Source organism: Mytilus trossulus, chromosome 14, assembly GCF_036588685.1.
Source record: "Mytilus trossulus isolate FHL-02 chromosome 14, PNRI_Mtr1.1.1.hap1, whole genome shotgun sequence".
In the NCBI taxonomy this organism is placed as follows: Eukaryota; Metazoa; Mollusca; class Bivalvia; order Mytilida; family Mytilidae; genus Mytilus; species Mytilus trossulus.
In genome coordinates this window covers 12,143,105-12,160,927 of record NC_086386.1, presented here as the reverse complement: position 1 = coordinate 12,160,927, position 17,823 = coordinate 12,143,105, and the positions used below count along the sequence as shown (strand labels likewise).

The window sequence follows — 17,823 nt, the reverse complement described above, 5'->3', positions numbered from 1 at the left end:
CTCCAGTTTATGATATCTTAGGACATTCAGTGTATTTCTACAAAGACAAACAAAGGACATTCTTTCGGCTTTCCAAAACGTGTGTGTGACCACAGTTGAATTGCAAAGTATTCCCAAGGCTTCTGATGAAGGATTTGGCGACGTTTGTGAAATTTGCTAACAAAATGGCAAATCTAGTTGTCACCTTAAATATCAATCCAAAGAGTTTGGACGACAAACAAAAAAGAACAATACGCCTCAGTAATACTGGATGACGACACGGTTCGTCCTTTACGTAGATTACCTTATTATGGAATTTGAATGCCGTTTTACTCGTGCCAACAAAAGAGGTACTATATCTCTTAATTTGCCTCCTGCTTTTTACACTTAGTAGTGAAAAGGTTGATACAATCGGACGATTTATTATCGATGACATTCCGTCATGTTAATCATTCAAAAATAAAGTGGACTTATTGAAGCCAGATTTGGAGGAATCATTCTTCAAACAAGATACCGCAGGAAACACTTTAAGCAGAAGAGACAACGAATTCTCACCTTACATTGCAATGATTCTACGAATATACCAGTATCTGCAGCAACAGTAGAATGATGAAATGCTTCCCTAAAGCAAAGTAGAGGCACTTAAGAGCCTGTGTCAATCATCTTGGTGTATGTGCATTATTAAACAAAGGAAACAGATGGATTCATGACAAAATTGTGTTTTAGTGATGGTGATGTGTTTGTAGATCATAATTTACTAATCATTCTTGCTACTTACAATTTTCTCTATCTGTACTGAATTTGATCTTTTAGTTACAGAGGAAAACATTTTAATTTGACTATAAAGGGCAATAACTCCTTGAGGGGTCAACTGACAATTTTGGTCATGTTAACTTATTTGTAGATCTTAATTTGCTGAACATTATTGCTGTTTACAGTTTACAGTTTATCAAGATAACAAAAAACCAAACAATTTCTTTAAAAATTACCAATTGGGGGTTGGGGGGGGGGGGGGGGGGCGGCAACCCAAACAACAAGTTGTCCAACTCACCTGAAAATTTCAGGGCAGATAGATATTTTTTAGATAAACAAGTTAACTCCTTTGTAAGATGTGCTTTAAATGCTTTGGTTTCAGAGTTATAAGCTAACATCTATATTTATCCCTATGTTCTTTTTTTAAGCTATGGCGGCCATCTTGGTTGGTTGGCTGGGTCGCCACGCACATTTTTTAAACTAGATACCCCAATAATGATTGTATCTAAGTTTGGTTAAATTTGGGTCATAAGTTTCAGAGGAGAAAACTTTTGTAAAAGATTACAAAAATTTCCGAAAAATTGCTAAGAAATTATTATTAAGGGCAATAACTAAATAAAATAAATAAAAAAATGGTAAGAAATTACTATTAAGGGGTCAACTGACCATTTTGACCATCTTAACTTATTTGTAGACCTTACTTTGCTAAACATTATTGCTGTTTACAGTTGAACATTATTGTTGTTTACAGTTTATCTCTATCAATAATAATTTGTAAGATAAAAAGCGAAAACGGACAAAATTTCCTTAAAATTACAAATTCAAGGGCATCAACCCAACAACCCCTTGTCCGATTTATCTGAAAATTTGTGCAGATAGATCTTGACTTAATAAACAATTTTACCCCGTGTCAGATTTGCTTTAAATACTTTTGTTTCAGAGTTATTGTACATATATATGTGTGTACACACACACGTATAGATTGAAAAAGGGTCTAGATAAAAAAAATAATAAGTGCACTTGTATTGTTTAAATTTGCATTCTCATAGTTTTACCCTCATGATGTAATGAATCTTATAAAAAAAAACTATAAATTAAAAACATTAAAGAAATTAAGATTTATTTGGCTGTAAATGTGTCATGACATTTATTGCAACAATGAAACACAAACAACATGTCAATCAAAGTTATATGCGAAGCCACTGGGTAATCCATTACAGCTTAAAGTAAATTCGGCCATTCCATTTACAATACATACAGGCTCCAAACTCAGTCTGTTATATATGCCATGACGCTGTTTCTATAATCATTCTACCAAAACTGAAACGAAAAATGAAAAGCTGAAGAAAGTATTCATAATGGGAAAATGGGAGGGCGGGTAAATTCTATAGCTTTGGTCAAGCTCCGTGTAAGGTTTGAATCCAAATGATCAAACCACTCGCGGTAAATTGCATGGACTAAAATTTCGCGGACTTAACTAATTAGCATATGAAAGTGACCAGAATATAATGTTGATTTAAATAAGACGATAATAAAGGGGCTCCGCAATTCTGCCATTTTTCGCTTCAACTATGACTTTTTCCAATCTTAACTTGGATCTTGAAAACCATTATATAATATATTTGTCGATATATTATCGGGGCAGTCTTTCAATATGACCCTTAAACCGTAGTATTCACAGGGGTAAAACACAAACACCAACTATCATATTGTCGATTACAAGCTGTAAAAACAAAATATTTTAAATTCGAAATGATTAAAATTACATCCGTGGAAAGTTTGCCTTTGTGACCTGAAAATCTTGTGTATGTGTATTCAAAAACTTGTTTGACTGCGTTGTAGCTCTAGCACTGGACTGATACATTGGTTGTTTGCATCAGGTGCCCTAGGGTAATTTTGATACCTAGGAGCAGAATAGTGCGAAGTTACAAGACTTCGAGTATTGTTCTCGTTATATGAATAATTTGTACAGTACATCGAAGAATGGAACTGGCTACATCTTATACATTAATGGCTGTATACACAGTTTATACAAGTGCAACACCGTTAAAATTATAATCGTAGCAAGGACTGTTAACTGTGTGAGAAGTATTAGAAGATGTCTGTGGAACATGATTTATGCCAAATGCAATAAACTGAAGCCATAACTGCTCATCAATGACGTCCTATACACGCACATGATCTCGAGCTTTTCTAAGTCGAAATTGCTTGTCATATGTATAAACGTTCTCAAAAGGTACACTTGCCCCCCTAATAATTGTCACGGAGCTGATCAATTCATTTTCCAAATCTAAAAATCTTTGCAATAAAAATTTCATATAATTTAAGAAACCTTAAGTCCACTCGCTAATGTTATATAATGATTTCACTTCTGAATATTTGTTTCTTTCAATTGAAATGTCCCCATCCTCATCAAAACCTAGCACTTTTTTCGGTTGATTAATATTTGAAACAAAGTTTTTGTACAGTAATTGGGCCAAATCAACATTTTGACAATCAACCATCCAAATTTGGTTTATAATTTGTTGTGGTACAAACACATCAACATCATTACTAGTAGGTATAACTAAAATCTCACCGTTTTGTACAGTATTACGAGCAGTGGGCTGCCCAAGGTGTTCACATCCCTGATCAGGAACTTGTTGTTCCGCGGGCTGCTGAGGGATGTTTGGAGTATCAACCTGTTGTGGAGGTGTATTGGTTGTGTGGTAACAACTGATGTGGAGGTGTATTGGTTGTGTGGTAACAACTGATGTGGAGGTGTATTGGTTGTGTGGTAACAACTGATGTGATGGCATAAATGGTTGTTGTGGTGGCATTAATTGATGTTGTGGTTGCTTTGATGGATGTTGTGGCGGCATTAATGGCGGCTGTATTGGCATTAACGGCGGTTGTGGATTGGCTTCATTTTGTCTAATAGTTGCAGCTCTCCTTGGGCAGAGCCCTTCTGTTTAAAGGTAGCTGTACTTGATTTTCCTGCCTACGTGCAGCACGGTTTGTCAGCACCCTCTTCACTTTTCCTCTTGGCATACTGTTTTTCTTCTGTGTTTTAAATTCTATTGCTTTGGTCAAGCTCCGTGTAAGGTTTGAATCCAAATTACCAAACCACACGAGGTAAATGGACTAACACTTCGCAGGCTTAACTAATTTGCATATTAAAGTGACCAGTATATAATGAATCGAACGCCCCAATTAAAAACATTCCAAATTTGATTTATATCATTACAATAACTGAATTTAATTATTATTGAATTAAATTCTATCATAAGCCAAAATATACTTTTGATCCCTATGTTCTATTTTAGCCATGGCAGCTATCTTGGTTGGTTTGCGGGGTCAACGAACACAAGTTTTAATCTAGATACACCAATGATGATTGTGAATATCTATCTACCCTTAAATTTCAGATGAATTGGACAACCAGCTATTGGGTTTCTGCCAAACCCCCCCCCCCCCCCCCCCCACACCTATTGGTAATTTTTTAGGACATTTAGCCGTTGTTTTGGTAATTATCTTGAATACTATTATAGATAGAGATAAACTTTAAACAGCAATAATGTTCAGCAAATTCAGATCTACAAATAAGTCACCAGAACCAAAATGGTCAGTTGACCACTTAAGGAGTTTTGCCCTATATAGTAAATTTTTATCAATTTACATTAATTTTGTAAATTTTGGTAAGTTTTTACAAAATGTTTTTCTCTGTACAAAGGAACCAAGTTCATTACAAATAAAGAAAATTATGAGAAGCAAGAATGATCAGTAAAGTATGATCTACAAACACATCACCATCACCAAAACACAATTTTGTCATGAATCTATCTGTTTCCTTTGGTTAATATGCACATAGACCAAAGAGAGCGACTCAGGCTCTTAAGAGCATCTAGTTTTTTTTGGAAAATGACGCGGCATTGTTCCAATACCATTGACCAAAACAACAGGCAGTTGCTTATTGCCTCCGCCTACCGCACTCGGTTTCATAATTTACTATTTTACAAACTAACTGGTTTCTGCATGTATTCCAGTACACTTGAACAAAGTGTTGTAGTCTGACGGGAACAAGTTTAGAATGTGTAAACTACAAAACGTAGTTTGAAATTACCTGAGTTTCATTAGACCTTTGATAACAGTAACAAAAAGATTATTTACTTAACATTTTGTGGGAGAAGGGGGTTCAGACTATGTGGTATCAGGTCTGTTCGCGCCCAATACACTTTCGCACCCTACACGTTAGCACCTCGCACTCTCATCCTATTTTAATTCAAATTCTAGTTGAAAAATCATGATTGTTTTAAATTGCTTTGGTGTAAATACTGAATGGTATAAGTAAAACATTGAAGATTTTAAAGGAAAAACACAAACGATAATTGTTTCTAACAGCTTGGTCCCTTCGATCTGAAAAACAACGAAACAATAAAATATAGGAACCAAACTATAGCAATTCACTATTATAACCAAAACATGAGAAAATTTATTCAACACGCAGAAAAAAACGTAGTCAGAATCTCTCTTCATTTTGAAACAAGTCAATGAAAAAAAGTTATAGCAATACACTAACCAAAACATGATGAGTTATTCAACACAAAATAAAACGTTGACAAAATCCCACTTTATTTAGAAAGGATTATTATTATTTTTAACAATACGCTATCCAAAACATGATTAAGATTTATTCAACACAAAAAAAAGGTGCTGTCTCACTTTATTTTGAGACAATGACAACAATTATACTTATAAGAATACATGCTTAAAGAGTTATTAAACACAAAACTAATTAAAATTTGGTGCGAACATGGAGGGTGCGAAAGTGAAAAGGGGCGAACATGAGTGGCTGCGAACGTGAATGGGCGCGAACGGACCCGGATTCAGACTATGTTCCAGTCGGAAATATACAAGCCTTTCTACGGTATTTACTTGTACAATTCAGGTAGTCTTGACCCATTCATTTGTCTTTAAAAAAACCAGCCAGTTGTCGCCTCCACTTCACACACACACATATACGAAAATCAATTATATGCTTTCGAGACATGTTGCATTGTTAAACTAATAACGGTATGTGAAAATCAAGACTTGCATATAAAATATCCCAATATAAGAGACAGTGGAGTCATTTTTCCTCAAAGCTTTCAGCTCTGATTAAATCCAGGATCCGCCACTGAGGGAACATTTTTTAAGACAGACAGCTAGATACCATAAACATACTACGTATACACAAGCCAGAGTCTGAGCTTGATTTGCTATATGATATAAAAACTAAACTGACGAAAAAAGGTCATTTATTCAAAATCATAAAATGCAAAAAATACATTTTGCTAATAAAACATTTGACATAAAAGTTCATATTTAATATGAAATAATAATACATAATTACTACGAAATTACATCAACTAATATCATGTCAATTGAATAAATGACAAAGAATAGCAAAGGTGGGGAGAAAAACCTGCCCCATAAATAAACATATTTACTTCAAAAGATAATATAAAGGGCGGTATGTGGGTGGGAATTTTGAACAAATTGTTTGATAAGAATCACAAGTTAACACATCAAATGCTGATGATAAAAGGAAGTGACCACAATGCACTTACACGTGAACTCGTGCTGACCCGCAAGGCCATTGACCAATAAGAAAGATGATATCCAATCATGCATTGGTCATAAAAGAAATTTCTCTGCACGTGAAAACAAGTTATCTAATTTCAACAATTTATCGTTTAATTAAGTAGGACACTCTGACCCTTTGACCAGACTAGAGACATTATACATTTACAGTAATAAAAGCTCACTCTTTTATTTAAGTCGGTTAGTAATAACCAATTAAACAGAATTATCTTCTCTGCTGTCTTAAATTATTTTATTCCGCTTAATTTTCAATTAGCAAATAAAACTGGTTTTAAGACAGACAGCTAGATACCATAAACATACTACGTATACACAAGCCAGAGTCTGAGCTTGATTTGCTATATGATATAAAAACTAAACTGACGAAAAAAGGTCATTTATTCAAAATCATAAAATGCAAAAAATACATTTTGCTAATAAAACATTTGACATAAAAGTTCATATTTAATATGAAATAATAATACATAATTACTACGAAATTACATCAACTAATATCATGTCAATTGAATAAATGACAAAGAATAGCAAAGGTGGGGAGAAAAACCTGCCACAAATCCACTCTTTGGCTGAAAGAGTGGATCTCCACTCTAAGTCTAAAAGAGTGGATCCCCCACCCGAGGACTCTGGCGACGTGAATATAATTATATATGACTTGGAAAAAAAATACATTCACATACATGTACACCAAACACATATCACTTTATTATGTAAAATGTTTCCACATTTAGCAGAAATATTAAAAGTTCCTATTTTCATATATCAAGATATTACTTTAAAATAATCTCTTACTGGTAAAAATGATAAAAGGTGTAAATCTTATTCCGACCAGGATCACAGCAATTAGATTACAATAGAATCGCAGTTACAATGTAAGTATGATTCAGAATTCATATTTCTTCTTACATCCAGACATTTAAATATAGAATCCTTTATATATTTTAGTACAGACAATTAGTACTTTGATTAACCGAAACAATATCTTTAATTTTAAAAATTCAAACAAAACTAAAGTATATTTGTACAAAGCCCTGGATCCTTCCTAAATACGAAGTTTTATATCTGACTATTTCTGTAAGGGATCATGAGCAAAGGATTCCCAAACTACACTTGACATTTTTCAATCGAAAATGTATAAATAAAAAAAAGAATATGTGGTATGATTGCCAATAAGACAGTTCACCACAAGAGACCAAAATGACACGGAAATTAACGACTATAGGTCATCGCACTGCCTTTAACAATGAGCAAAGCCTATATTGCATAGTCAGCTATTAAAGACCCGAAAATGACCATGTAAAACAATTCAAACAAGAAAACTAACGGCCGTATTTATATAAAAAAAAAAAAAATTAAAAAAAATTAAAAAATAAAAAATTAGCAAAAAACTTAAATGTAACACATAATCAAACGACAACCACTGAACTACAGGCTCCTAACTTGGGAAGGCACATACATACATAATATGGCGGGTTGAATTCCATAGGGTAAACATTTTTAAATTGAAATTAGTAAATAAGTATTTAGTGTAAACCTTTTTTAACTCTCAGTTATTTTTGTTGTGATCCGAATTGATATGAGACTATAGAAATAATATTCGTAACTCATGATACGGTAAAAGGAAAAGTTTTAGTCACAATTTTTTAAATATACAGCTTTTTAGAAATTTAATGACTGGTGAACATCACCATTCAATATTAATAGTAATAATTTATATCGATAACACCACTATAAAAAAGGAGGAATACACCAAACTTACTTCAACCTAACATAAAATAAATTCATTCCTTCCTGGCATGATACTGAACTTATTTTAACAAACTGTTATTGCAATGCAATACATTTAAAAGGTTTATATTGTATAGTAGTAAATAAAGTTGTAAAATGAATAATATATTATTCCAGCTTTAAGTGATGTTTCATTTAATTTTTTGTACCTTAATTGCGATAAAAGTGAAAAGATGTAAGTTTTAACCGAATAAATATTTATAGCTTTTGACACATACTATAAACATTTAACCAAAAGAAGAAAAAAAACCAATTTAGTTAATAACCAGTTTAGTTAAATATAAAAACTTTGGTTTGTGATGGATTTATCTCTAAAGACAATAGCATATAGACAACATTGGAATAAACCATTAAGTCGTTTTATATATATAATTTGAATAATTAGTATGAATAAGCACGGCAACATTAAAAGCCATAACATGATTTACGAATTATTCATGTATACATACAGGAAGTTAAACCGAGCCTACCGAAGATCCCATTGACATTCGAACAATGTGTAAAGACAGCATGAGGAGGGCGGCAATAAAGACATACATTGTATGAAATGAAGATCACAAACGTTTTAGCAGGCTATACTGACCCAAACAAGATACATTGAAATTATGTGAAATAAAGATAAAAACCGTTTTGGCAGGCAATGCTGACCCAAAACAAGACAGTTGTAACTATATGAAATAAAAATCATAAAACGTTTTGGCAGGCAATGCTGACCCAAAACAAGACAGTTGTAATTATATGAAATAAAATCATAAAACGTTTTGGCAGGCAATGCTGACCCAAAACAAGACAGTTGTAATTATATGAAATAAAATCATAAAACGTTTTGGCAGGCAATGCTGGCCCAAAACAAGACAGTTGTAATTATAAGAAATAAAAATCATAAAACGTTTTGGCAGGCAATGCTGACCCAAAACAAGACAGTTGTAATTATAAGAAATAAAAATCATAAAATGTTTTGGCAGGCAATGCTGACCCAAAACAAGACAGTTGTAATTATATGAAATAAAGATAATAAACGTTTTGGCAGGCAATGCTGACCCAAAACAAGACAGTTGTAATTTATGAAATAAAGATAATAAACGTTTTGGCAGGCAAAGCTGACCCAAAACAAGACAGTTGTGATGGTATGAAATAAAGATCATAATGTTTTGTCAGGTAATACTGACCCGCAACAGCTGAAGTATAAAGTTCTGATACTAAATTTATTCTTTTTAGCTGTTAAATTCTATAAACGTATTTGACTTCAATCCTTGAATCACGGATACTATTAGGACCATTCCATCCATGAACTGCGGTAGAAGTCTTTGTTTGTTTTATTTTCCTTCCTCTAAAACTACATGTAAGTGCTGTATTTAAGTAGCGAGAGTCCTGGACAATTAACGACATAGTCAACTTTTAAGAGATGGTGGAGTAACATTAGGTGCTTTAAGCTTTCATCGTAACTAGGGTCCAGTTGTGTATCAAAATGTTGATCGAAGTCGTATTTTGTAAATTTGTATTTATAAAACAGTCAATTAGGCTTTGGTTAGTCAATGTTGATACGACTCGCACTTCTGGATCAAAATTCTAATCTCGAAATTAGGTATGTGTCCTTAATGTCAGTGAAACAGCAACCCATCAATATTCGTATGTTCGTATTATCGGACTTGTGGCATACCGCTGGCAAAAGAAAGTATATGGAAGTTGTTGATATCACGCTTTATTGCACACGTCCTTAAATGGGGAAAGTTCTTTCGTAGATGAATGCCATTCTTAGCGCTCTTCGTCCATAGTCAAGGCAGAAAATAAACAAACAAAAAAAGAATATAAAATAATGGATAAAATTAAATTCTCATTAAAAACAAATTTGGTCTTACTCAAGGACCACAAACATAACGCATGTTAAGGAATAACATGCGATAATTAAATTAACAAAGTTTCTCTTCTTTAATAATCAACCATTAAACAGAAAAGATGTTTTTATCATGTATCAAATGAAGAGTATGCACTTTAAAATATCATCAGTATATATCTATATATGGCTTGTCCAATGTTATTTTTATTAACAAATCTAGTATATAGAAAAAAAGCAAACGACCTTAGAGTGCATAAGTATCGGCATAAAAATTATCAATTACGTTCATCGCAACCCAAACTATATCATTTACATGAAATATACTAGTAAAGATAAATAAAATAATATAATAAAAAACATGTATTACAAACTGACAAACATGTAAATCTGAATACATGTATCAAAATACTGGCAATTTTGTATGTAGTTAAAGAATTGATTACAAAATTAATTTATTCCAAACCAATCACCATGACGAAAAAATAATTAAATGTAGTTTAGCATGAGTTTCATGGCGAAGCATAAAACAATACAGAGATCATAGACCAAGCTACTACGACCTCTGCAAAAATAAAACATGCGTTTCATGACGAAGCATAAAACAAAACCCACTACATATTAACTTTACAAAAGCAAATACACAGAGGTCATAGACCAAGCTACTACGACCTCTGAAAAAGTAGTATGAGTTTCATGACGAAGCATAAAACAATACAGAGATCATAGACCAAGCTACTACGACCTCTGCAAAACCGAAGCAGCATGAGTTTCATGACGAAGCATAAAACAATACCCACTACATACTACAATATTTGCAAAAGTAAATACACAGAGGTCATAGACCAAGCTACCACAACCTCTGAGAAAAATAATACACAGAGGACATAAGTACAAGCAACCACGCCCTCTGCGAAAATTTAAATATCGTCCACATTACCCAAAACAGGCAAAGACAGGTAAATTGGTTCGTAATAAATAAGCATTGGGTTGCGATAAACATATAGGTAAGAGACATATCCTTTTTATACCGATCACATAAAGCAAACAAGGTACACTTGCATAAATTTAAATATTAACAATTATAGCGATTAGGCTAACTTGCAAAATTATAATAAGCTCAAACCAAACTGCCGTGACGAGATTTACGAAAGTAGCACGAGTTTCGTGACATAGCATAAAACAATGAACTCTGCATAAAACATAATGAAAAAGCACATACACAGAGGTCATAAGGTCAAGCAGTCAAGCTCACTGCACCAATTGAAATAACTCCAACCTTACCCAAACAAGTAAGTCAAATGGGTTTGTGACACAATAGCTTAGCATTAATACTTAAACTGACTTGCTCTTTCATATAAGAGTAATTAAAATGTATGGAACCGTTAATAACATCATATAAATTATAAGTGTATAACTTTGCATTCTATCATGTATGGTATTATTATCGTTATGCAATAATCCAATTTTTAATAGTAGTAAAATTTAAACGAATCATGTATCTTACAAATACATAAGGCGGATATACGTTCTGTAAACATTATGATGCTGTAAAGGATGCAGTAACTTGTAAAATTACAATCAGGTTAATCATCAGATAAATGATAAATAATTACATTTTGATCGCAAACGCATAGTGTCGCCACCCACATGAAAATCAAATTGACCCAATATCTCTTTGACAAAGAAATGAATTTGACCAACTGCTCATGTTTGGCATAAATCTAAATAGTGAGTTTTATCCGAATGAAAGGATGGTTAAAAAAATAACTGTACGTTTGTTCAAAATGTAAGCATAGAATAGCTTAAAAATAAAAGTATAGTTCGATTTTACCTGAAATAGCTAAAATGAAATCACTCCAGTCCAAAATTATCCATAACATAAAATTTTGAACAAATTGTTTGATAAGAATCACAAGTTAACACATCAAATGCTGATGATAAAAGGAAGTGACCACAATGCACTTACACGTGAACTCGTGCTGACCCGCAAGGCCATTGACCAATAAGAAAGATGATATCCAATCATGCATTGGTCATAAAAGAAATTTCTCTGCACGTGAAAACAAGTTATCTAATTTCAACAATTTATCGTTTAATTAAGTAGGACACTCTGACCCTTTGACCAGACTAGAGACATTATACATTTACAGTAATAAAAGCTCACTCTTTTATTTAAGTCGGTTAGTAATAACCAATTAAACAGAATTATCTTCTCTGCTGTCTTAAATTATTTTATTCCGCTTAATTTTCAATTAGCAAATAAAACTGGTTATATTGCTTGCGCGGACAATCAACGGGTGTTTGACAAACCTATAACAATATAAAAAGAAGTATTTGATTCTTTTAATTACTTTTAATTACTTTTTTATGGTACAACTTGACAATAAGACCTTCATCTGGCTTTTGTTCGTTCTTTTATGGAATGCTTGAATATTTTCGACGACAGCAAGTGCATCAATAACTGTTGTACGTTATACGGAAATTTACGATTGTTGTCTGCTTATAACGTAATTGTTTAATGTTTTTCAAATGAAAGTTATATTTTTCTCGTCCATAGTTTACATGAAATAATTGTCGACGAAAATAATGCAAGCTATAACCAATCAATCATTGAACAACCGTACAGTATTGTTAACTTCGGTTTTTTCAGTTGCAGATCTAGAGACGCTTTATAACTGCACACGGCGAAGAAGGTGACAACCTCACATGTATACCGAATAACTGAAACTACATTCAACTGGCGCAAATCGCATGATATTGATGCAATTACAGAAGCCAACCAACGAATGCATTTTTCATACCATTTATTTTCTTTTAAGTTTACATCATGATGAAATATACGTGTGTGCTTTTAAATATCATATATAAAATGTACATTAAATTTTGTAATAACAGTGTTGGTGTAAGTTAACTTATCAATCGTTATTTTATATTTTCATATACAAATTTCATTGATTGGTTGACGCACAAATCATTTTTGTTGTTATTTATATAATGCTACCACAATTACCATAGTTCTATACGATGCTATGTTTCCCCTGGAGTTGTTCATATGGCGGCGGCTCTTGTCCATATGGCACCGGCCCTTGTCCATATGGCAGCGGCCCTTCTGTATACGGCTGTGTTTGTGGATATTCGGTCATTGCAACACCAGAATACACCAGGGCTGGTCTAGCAGCGGTGTGCTGGCAGTACATGAAGCTAACATATATCATTATGATCCCACAAAAAAGGGCTCCAATTCCACTTAAAATCAAAGAGTATGGGACGCCAATGGGTTTAATTGAGTAAATATTAAAAGATACATGTATCATGCGGGTAAACCAACGCCCGACTGCAATAAATGTAGATATTCCTGAAAAAGAGATGAAACCTTTGAAGATGCACTTATTTACGATAAACAATGCTCTGCTGCAATTATACTATAAGTCGCTAGAGAATGAATATTAATCAAATAAGAGAACATATTTTATTCGTAGCATGTTTGACAAATCTTGTATACTGATTTTTAAAGATGTGGCAGTAATCAACTATTCTTATTACTCTCAAATTTAAAAGTCAAAATACAAGGATTATTTATTTAAACACTTTGTCAACAACCTTGAAATACTAGCCATATATGTTTTAGCTTGATGCTAAGATTTTGGGATGTACATAAAGGTTCGTCCTTGTCTTTCCATGTGAGAAATGTTTACAGATCGCTGCCATTAAACTTCACAGCCAGAACTTCGAGCCATTCCTGACCAATTGCAAATAGGTATCAACTGCTTGAGTGAAATACAATATTTTTGAGATATAGTTTTAATCTAAATACTGTGGATTCATTAATATTCGTTGGATACCAATTATCGTGGATTCCGTACATACAGGGGAACCACAATTTAAATGTTCAACGAATTGCAAATTTTATTGCGAAATGAATGCAGACTTTATTAAAACCACGAATTGAATATCCACTAATATACAAGTTTTTCTTAAACCACGAAAATAAATACATCGAAGTTGATAAGAGAACCATGCATAATAATTTGTGTACCAATTTCTTAAAATTAATGATGCATGTATTGCATTAACTGTCTGAAATTTCTTTTACTATCAAATTCGGGTTTTGTTTTCAGTTCTCGCTCATAAAACGTTTGTTTATCCGATATCTTGCAGTAGTTTTGTGGACTTCTTGACAATTTTCTCTTGTCAATGCATCCCTTGATCTATAATAAAGCAATTTAAACCTTAATTCGACAGAGTTAGACACTTCCATTAATTTATACTCCCTACTGTTTTTTCACTTGATTTTCTTTTTCAATCAGTTTAGTTTCGACTTTAAAAAATCATGTGATGGATAGGCGTAGAATCGAACGTTTACAAAAAATGTGTAAATCATAAAACCTTCAATTAATCTGCATAGTTCGGATGTAAAAACAGTGTGCACATTCAAAAAGAAAAAAGAAAAAATTAAACAGAGTAAGAATCTCCTATACTATGTTTCTCACTACTGTAAAATAGAATGGATTGGTCCCATCAGGCTTTTAAAAAAAAAAAACTGTACATGAACGCAAATCTTCAACTTCAATGAATTTGTCAGTTAATTATTAAAAAATGGAGAAACCGTCATTAGGAATGTTTAAAATTACGCTATGGAGGAAGTTAAAAATAGACAGACCAATATAAGTTGTATTGTCCTCTTTATAAAGATTCTTTAAAAGTAACGAGAAAAAAACATAATATAGAATTGTGTTGAAACAGGTGACGCTCCTTAACACAGGAACACTTCCTGATTACGGTTTAAAAACACTTTTTACTAAAACATTTAACTGGTTTGTGTTTCACTCACAATATAAAATTGTAAAATCCAGCTGTTACTTTAATATATATATAAATTAAAATCGTCTTCTTATAATATTATTGCTGTCGATAATAAAGGCTGATTTTGATTTTTGCACTGTACAGTGCTTACTTAAAAAAATGAAATTTTATGGATTGATTTCTATCCGACAGTAACGAGTTTTTTTTAATACCAGGAAAATGTGTGTTTGCTTGCCAACGTCTATATACTTTAAGGTTTGACTGACCGAAAAAGAAATTATAACATTTTGCTATAGATTCAACCAAACAATATTAATAGTTCTGTCTGACCGAAATTTGTTGTCTGTTAGACATAGTTGGGATACACTACCGTTGAATATTTTTTTTCAGAAATCAACCTAATGGTGTGGTCTATTTTTATATTCTTTGAAAACATTCGACACCCCCCCCCCCTTTTTTGTGACAAAATATTTTACTACTGACCTGCTATAATGTACATTATGAAAATAGCAACCAAAACGCCATGTGTCCCTTCCTTTTTGTATGTGAAAGTCAGTATGACTGATATTAAACATAAGACAATTCCCAGGATAACCTCTACCTGGTATTCAAGCAAGCCAATTTCTACAAATTAGAGAAACTTATGTTAATCAGAATACAAAGATGATTGTAAGTTATTATAAATTTAAAACGCACGTGCCTGTGTTTTGTAATTGAAGCAGTTTCTGTTACTCGTTATAAAGGTAGATTCACACTGCCGATCAGGTCAACTCGATGATCCCGATTGTTCAAATTTCCACGAACAAGCGTTACCTAAGTCTTCATCGGGCCTGTTAACGACTGTACACGACTTTAACTCGCCCTGTTATAACTCCTAAACAACCACAAATTGAAAACATACATGTATTCGATAATTCTGTCCAATTCGCGACTTTACACGATCTTTACTAGACTAGCTAGACAATATGAACTAAAATCAATCTCAGCCTTATTTCAACTCCAATTTCTTGTTTAATTCCGTTTCTCGGTTGGAAATTGTGATTTACGTGTGAATCTTTTCTAACTTTACATCGTACTAATGTATGCTTTGTAAAGAAAACAATATAGAAACACTTAAACAGACAATACGACTACTGACCTAATTTTTATCATAAATATTGGAATGACCGTGAATGCAGTTAAGGTCATCAGCTTTACCCCCAGTGAGGTTTTTTTGGGGTTATTGTTGTTAAATGATCGGATATTAGTCGAGATGATCGAGTAATGATCGGTGAAATATATATTTGTATTCCAACCTTACTCGATCTCCGTACGATCCTTTTCTGATCAATAAGACCGCTACTAGACGAATTTTCGATGTCTTCCCGAGTGACTGGCTTCTCGATCCTTACTCGAATATTTTTGAAATGTCAAAAACTCTCGGGTAGAAAGTCAGATCGATGACGATCAAGATAGTAAGACCAGTTTCGCTTAATCTGGTCTTGATCGAGTAAACCTAGTTTTGGCCCAAGAAAATAAAATGTTCGATAGCTATTTCAAATTGGTACATAATGTTTAGAAATGCATCAGGTCAAGAAATATAAATGAAAAACAAAGATTTTTATCTAATGACGCCACAATTAAGTCATAATATTTTTATGTTTTCACAAAAACGATGAAAGCATACAGAATTTATCTTTATTTTCGTTAAGGAAACATCCTGCGCAGCCCAGAAACAACAAAATAATTTCACCAAATATAAAGTTGTTTCTTGGGTTTTGATGAAAAAACATGGAAAATCACGAAATTTAACATACTATGCAAATTAAGTCATGATTTGTTGCCATAGTTACTTGTTCGACGTCAAATTTGTGTTATTTTTCTAAGTACCTTATACTTTAGTCAAGTTTTCAGTTATTTAAGAATATTTATGATAACTTTTAATTTAGCGGTAATTCTTGGGCAAAATAAGGGCCTTATTGGCCCTTCTCTTTAAATGTTATATTACGAAAAATGTATGAACTGAATGTGTATGAACTGACCAGGGTTTTAGAATAATACTGGTTAGGGCGGATCTCTTTGAACATTTATGAACTAACTATTTCTGTACTTCTATATAACACATTTGATTACAAATACATTCCCAATCAATGTCTGCATAAGCACACAGCGTTTTTCAAGGGGATAAAATTAAAAACCATGAATTTAAGTCATTCAAAAAGTCCCCTTTAGATGCTTACGATTATTTTGATTAATTTTCTTGTTTAGTTCATGTGTCATTTGTATTCCCCATACATATTTTTTTCATTCCATAAAATAAATATAGTCATGAATGCTTTAATCCAACCAATATAAACAAAAGTACATACTTATTGTGGTGGATCCAATAAAATCTTCATACCCCATAACTTTTCTAAAATCTTCCCCTACAGCAACATAATAAAATAATCCAATATATACTTCAATACTGTCTGAAGTATAATGACGTTCTCCACTCATTTTAGCACCTTCTTGAACATTGTCAAAGGCAAACCACCAGGGAGAGAAAGCTCCAGCACACAATAAAACTAATGTAATTATTCCAAAAATTGCAGGAAACCGTTTTTCCATTTTACTTCACTGTGAATTTATAATGAATTAGCCCTAGGCTTTTTAACTGTGTTTGTTAAGACTGTTATTTCATGAGACCGAAAAGGGTTATGTCTACCTTTATAAAATCACAATTCTTCCGGAACGGACGAGTTCATATCAATAGACAAGGAATTGTTTTAAATGGTTTACATCTAATGTAAATAGGTCAAAGTTATATATGTTTAATTTTGTGTATCCCTTGAAAAAAAGGAAGTTCTATGTTCTCCTTGTGATTCATGAAATCCAACTCGGAGATTTTCTAGGCATTTAGCAAAATTGACTTATCTTTCCTGCAAGTTGGACCCATGATGGTTTGGATGTATCAAGTCCGAATTTGACAGTTGTTATCCATTCGTTTAATGTGTTTGAGCTTTTGATTTTGCGATTTTCATAGGGACTTTTTAGAATTTAACTCGCAGTTTAGTATTTTTGTT

General features: G+C 32.8%; 1 protein-coding gene across 2 annotated transcripts; it reads right to left on the bottom strand.

Moving 5' to 3' along the window:
- Positions 1-12,803: 12,803 nt before the first annotated feature.
- On the bottom strand, positions 12,804-17,458 carry LOC134696419 (uncharacterized). 2 transcript variants are annotated; one of them, XM_063558206.1, is made up of 3 exons: positions 17,128-17,458; positions 15,263-15,403; positions 12,804-13,331 (listed from the first exon to the last, which is right to left on the bottom strand). In XM_063558206.1, exons 1-3 carry the CDS (start codon positions 17,366-17,368, stop codon positions 12,994-12,996), a joined length of 720 nt encoding a protein of 239 aa, XP_063414276.1. In that variant the 5' UTR covers positions 17,369-17,458; the 3' UTR covers positions 12,804-12,993. The 2 variants fall into 2 exon arrangements, with proteins under 2 accessions (XP_063414276.1, XP_063414277.1); XM_063558207.1 differs by lacking the exon at positions 15,263-15,403.
- Between the last annotated feature and the right edge of the window lie 365 nt (positions 17,459-17,823).